The following is a 5782-nucleotide window of genomic DNA, read 5'->3' as shown; positions in this document are numbered from 1 at the left end:
AAATTACAAACGTACATTAAATAATTTAAACAAATATATGAATAATTATTTAGCACACACATAAAATTAGTTAAATTAAATATATGTGGTATAATGTATTTCAAAATGGTACATGGTAAAATTCAGCTAAATATACAATAAATTAGAGCTTACAATAGAGGAAGGGGGCAAACGATATCTTTGGTTCTGTTGCATTTTGCATACTTATTACTTAACATTTATGTATGTGGTATATCACACGTTGTGTTTATACTAATAATAATTACAAATATCATATATTATATATTAAATCATTTGTGGGGACTGTCCATCGGTACCCGGTGAGTAGACCATACACAGACATTACGATTTAGAGAGTTATCAATAAAGGACTATAAAATACGCGTTTGTGTTATTACTCATATTAATAATATACAACAGGTTCCATTTTAAAATTTTAGAAGTAACTATGCCACTCTTGACATCCCCGCTTGAATACGTCTGTCGAACAATAATTAATGCTAACTGATTGATGGTAATTAATCGCATCTTTATTATGCTTCTAAATTACTCTTTAAATCATAAGCTATGTATTATTGCATTCGGCATTCTGTTTTCCGATACTACGGAATATGGAAAAATGGCAATATGATAAAACGATATTGACAATATGTACGTTACATACGCACTAATCAGGTACACAATGCGTAAGCCGGATATCGTGAAATTTTTTTAATCATACTATTTTTCTATACCTTTATACAAGTGGACGACTCGTTTACATGAACACCCACCTCTAAAAAATATATTACTAGCAGAGAACCGACTAAAAAGTCATTACGATAATTTTTTCGATCGTGACATTCGACTATTTCGATTATTCGTCATTCGATTTATTTGCTGGCACTGCGTCGAGTGAGTAAGTGATTTCTGCTATCAATTTAATAAGTTACTATGAAATTGCAATGATTATAAAAATCATAATATTATAATAATTAGACATACTATATTATTTTTTCTTATTATATTTATTCATTTTGTTTTCATCGTTTTATTTTAAATTGCATGGCAATTGGAATCCAGCAATTCACGTTTAACTACGTTAATTTTAATATTAGTTTTGTTAAAAGTGATTTTTTTAATATTTAAATTTAAAACGAATTATAAACATTTTATAACTTTAAAATTTTTAATATATTATGCATTTATACTTGTATTAAAAAATAAATTAAATTTTGATGTAATATACTTAATCAATATCTGTTGTGCATTTAGAATAATTTAATATTTATTTTTTACTATTTACTTTTCACTTTCAAGGTATCCATCAGATTTGATTGTATCGATCAAATATAGCAATAAAATGTTTTCAGCAACTTATAAACAAAAAATTCAAGCATTAATGAATGAAATTCAAGAGATAAAACAAGTAAATAAACATTTGATAACCTCTTTGATATTTTTTAAAAAACAATCCCACAATAACATATTTTATAATAGATAAAAAATGTGTATTAATATATTTATATTTTTAATTTATTTGGAAAAATTGTGATCTTGTTAATTTAACATTGGTCCTCACCTCTGAAAATAAGGCATGTAATGACGAAATTGAAGACCTAAAAAACGTAAGTCAACAAATTTTTGTTAAATTATATTTTATCTAATAATTTAACATTTTTCATAAATTTTTATGTTTAACGATTCCACATGATAATATATTTCATAATAAGGCCATAACTATATGCTAAAACTTCACGTACATATTTTAAATTCTGAACGAAGTAAGGAATGTATCGATTTTACCAATGATGTATGTTTTTTTTTTATTTTTGTGTCTGTTATCACGTTTTGGAGTAGAAATAATGTTTTGATTTTTGATTTTAGCCCATCTTTGAAAAGTAAAATTCATCTAGTTGGTACTTTAAGGGGTCAAAAGTAAAAAATTTCCAGTAGTTTTCAAAAGCGTTAGGAAAAACCCTAAAAAACTGACGGTAAAACGGGAATTTTTATGCATAATCAATTTTCGAAACAAACTCGAAAACGAACTATTGTAAATACTTGAAATTTTCACCAAATGATTATATTAGCGTTATCTATTTACGATTAAAATTTCAAAATATTTTTATTTTTTTTAAGCTATTTATAGAAATTGAAATAAAAAAATTTGGCACACCAAAAATTTTTTAAAATTTAATACAAGGTTTTATTATAAGTTGTTCTTATAGAAGTAAAAAAAAAAAATTAAAAATCGTTAGTCACAATTTTTGTTTATAAGCATTAAAAGTTCAAATGTTTACAAAATATGTCAAAATCGAGAACATTTGCAAGGGCTTTTGAAGTTGAAAATTCATAAAATGTTTGTAATTTATATCTAAGGTTAAATACCCAACACAAAGTTCTCCATAACTTTTTTTCAAATAACTGTAAAAAAAAACTCCAGCGTCAATATAGGAAAAATTTTATGAGCATACGCAATTTATTTATTTACGAAATCAAGTAAAATAAATGATGTATTGGAATTTAAATATAGGTAATAATATGATATATACTGCTAATTATCCTAGGCTGACAAATTATCTCTGTTTAGAATCGTTTTTCGTATACAATGATACCTGTCATTGCATTCAAATTTAACACATCCATTATAGTTACCTATTCTCCATCTCTACTATGTAGCAGAGCGATATTAACTTGCCCACCTTTTTACTTTCTTGATTTTTAATCAAGTATGGTAATTTAAATGAAAAAAGTCTGAATTTTTAAAACTTTAAGAATTTTTCTTAAATAGGAAAATGATAAAAATGTAACTCAGTTGTAAAGAGTAGATGGATAATTAAGCTAGCTTTAATATAAAATATTAATGAGAGAGATCCGATATCACACCCAAGCGGTATAACGTTTTGAATCCACAAAAACGCAGCATTTACAGTCCCAAAATTTATATTTTTTAACGTTTCTCCAAAACTATTATAGCTAAAAAGTTGGTTGATATCAAATAGATACAAAATGTGAGATTAAAAATTTTAAAAAAAAATTATTTAATTTTTGACAGTTAAAAAAATAGTTATTTTTTACTAGATTTTCATTTAGTCTGGTAGATTACTGAAACTGGAGAACGGATTTTGTTATTTGGGTTCTTGTTAGATTCACATTGTCTAGGAGAAGTGCTGTGAAGATTTTCAGAACTTTATCTTTAATCGTTAACTCACTAAAGCTATAAGCTGAAAAACATAAAAAAAACGCTCAATAAAATGTGTTTAAATTTTTTTTGAAGTTCTGTAATGAATTAGCTATAAAAAATAAAAGATAAAGTTCTGAAAATCTTCACTGTACTTCTCCTAGCCAATGTGAATCTAAAATGACCCCAAACAACAAAATCTACTTTCCGGTTTCAGAAATCTATCTCACTAAATGAAAATGAAAATAAAATACATTATATATTATACATATTGCATACAATTAATAAATATCTAAAATTGAAAATCAAGAAAGTTTACATGCCCATCTCTGACTTGGCAAGCATTTTTAACTTATTTAGAAAAATCGTACTCTTGTTGATTTAACATCGGTTCTCACCTCAGAAAATGAAGCATGTAAAGACGAAATTGAAGATCTAAAAAACGTAAGTCATCAATTTTTTTTTAAATTATATTATTATAAGATAATAATTTAAAATTGTTCATACATTTTTATGTTTAACGATTCCACATGATAACATATTTCTTAATAAGGCCATAACTATGTTAAAACTTTACGTACATAATTTTTAACTTGTTTAGAAAAATTGTGTTCTTGTTGATTTAACATCGGTTCTCACCCATGAAAAAAATGAATACGAAGACGAAGTTCAGCAGCTAAACAAAGTCAGTTAACCTCTTTTTTTTATAATATATTTGAAGATTATAAAATATCGATATTTTGATTGAACAAATCCATATTTAACACATTTTATAGAACTGTAGAAAAAACTTAATATATATATATGAGTATTTTTAAATTTATTTAGGATAACCATGATCTGGTCTCTAAAAATGAGGAATATGCAGAAGAAATTCGTCAATTGAAAATGAAAAATGTTAGTACTTAACATATTATATTGCTTGGATATATGCATTTAATTTTATTCAAAAATTATTTCAATTTTTTTCATTAAGATCAATTATTATACAATTATAATTTGTTGTGTCTAATAATTGTAAGTTTAAGCAATTTGAAGTTTACCTTTTTTTATATCTTGGTTTGATATAAAATACTCTGAATACATTTTTTTTATTATTTTGTACCTGAAATCTATTTTCATATTATCTTTGACATTTTAAGTATGAATATATTTGTACCAAGGAATGCAGTGGCGCAAACGGAGCGATCGCCCACCCCTCGTTCTCTAAAAAAAAATAGTTTGAAGTTCCTGATTTTAGTTTTTGACGTAATTACTTCAAGGTTAACACAATTATAGTGATATTTTTTTTATTACTATTACTATAAAAAATATTTTTTGTTCTGTACGAGACTATGGAAAGTAACATATATGTATATACCTAAATAAATTAGATAAGATTATCTCTTATAATGACTTATATAATAAAATATATTATATATGAAACAAATAAAATATTAATCCAATAATATTGTAATAAACTCATGTCACATATTTATGTATGTTATATGTTAAAGCTGCTGCTACGGCTGTGAACCACAGGTTAAGAACTACTGGTTTAGTCTTTTTAACCACAATAATACATCCTATTAACAGACTAGTATATTTGTTTTTGAGTTAGTTTACCAAATTTGAATGATTTGAGAATTATTAATTTTTTTTGTCCAATTTTGTCCTTGTAAAATACAGTATTTCTTTTAAATTTTAAAATTTTAAAGAATTAATTAACTTAATTATTGATTAAAATAACAATAAAAAAAAAATATTTTTAGGGGCTTTGTACTAAATTTGAAACTTCAAACATTTATAATCGTCTTAATTTGTCACCTATCTCGGTGGATAAAGAACAACACGTAAGAACAAAATAATTGTTTACTAAATTTACTCAAAAAAGGTTTAAATAAATGTTTATATTTTTAGTGTACTGAATGGTGGTGCCCAAAGCATTCAAATTTTAAAACTATTGTTAAGACATTTAAACCAAATACGGAAGAAGATAAACTAATAATACGACGTGCTAAAGGCAGATTTGCATACTGGAATAAAAAAGATGGCGAGGTAAGCAATTAAAATAATATTTCTATGATTTTTTTACTATGGGAGGAAATCATAAGCTTATTTATTTCTTAGGATATATGCTGCAAAAATAATCGTCAAAATAAAGATAGCAACAAATATTCTCCACCATCAAATTGGTCACAATGAAAAATCTTATATGGATCAATGTGGAGATGAGAATAATGCATAAAATAATTTTAAAATTATAAATATGTTTTAATTTTGAAATTTATAATTCCTTGTATTTTATAATAATACTGTAGTGAGCAAAATCAGAATAATAAATAATAATAATTAAATATTAAATATTTACATATTATCATATGTTAAATTACATATATGTATAGGGAAATATTTTAAATTTTAGAATGCTCATTCATTAATTTGTAAAATATTAAATACAACTTTAATAAAAATTAGGTATTAAAATTGAAATAGGTTAAAAATGCAGTAATAAAATAATTTCTATTAGTAATTGGTTATTATTATGGTAAAACTAGTTATAGTTGGATTTTAAATAATTGTTGATAAAAACATTGCATCTATCATACTATAATTCATTTATTATCATTACATAATTCCAAT

General features: G+C 24.5%; 1 protein-coding gene across 1 annotated transcript; it reads left to right on the top strand.

The window, feature by feature from the left end:
• Positions 1–850: 850 nt before the first annotated feature.
• LOC113554257 lies at positions 851–5459 on the top strand. Its single transcript, XM_026958014.1, has 9 exons — positions 851–898; positions 1300–1408; positions 1575–1607; positions 3521–3604; positions 3762–3845; positions 3989–4057; positions 4912–4992; positions 5060–5197; positions 5270–5459. The coding sequence occupies exons 2-9, from the start codon at positions 1343–1345 to the stop codon at positions 5342–5344; spliced, it is 630 nt and encodes a 209-aa protein (XP_026813815.1). The 5' UTR covers positions 851–898; positions 1300–1342; the 3' UTR covers positions 5345–5459.
• Positions 5460–5782: the final 323 nt, after the last annotated feature.

Source organism: Rhopalosiphum maidis, chromosome 2, assembly GCF_003676215.2.
Source record: "Rhopalosiphum maidis isolate BTI-1 chromosome 2, ASM367621v3, whole genome shotgun sequence".
Classification (NCBI taxonomy): Eukaryota; Metazoa; Arthropoda; class Insecta; order Hemiptera; family Aphididae; genus Rhopalosiphum; species Rhopalosiphum maidis.
This window is presented reverse-complemented; position numbering and strand designations above follow the sequence as displayed.

Excerpts from the sequence above, each read along its gene's own strand:
- LOC113554257 (XM_026958014.1), top strand. The coding sequence starts at position 1,343 with ATGTTTTCAGCAACTTATAAACAAAAAATTCAAGCATTAATGAATGAA. Across the intron at positions 1,608-3,520 it reads AAATTGAAGACCTAAAAAAC|AAAAATCGTACTCTTGTTGA; the intron begins GTAAGTCAACAA and ends TAACTTATTTAG. Across the intron at positions 3,846-3,988 it reads AAGTTCAGCAGCTAAACAAA|GATAACCATGATCTGGTCTC; the intron begins GTCAGTTAACCT and ends AAATTTATTTAG.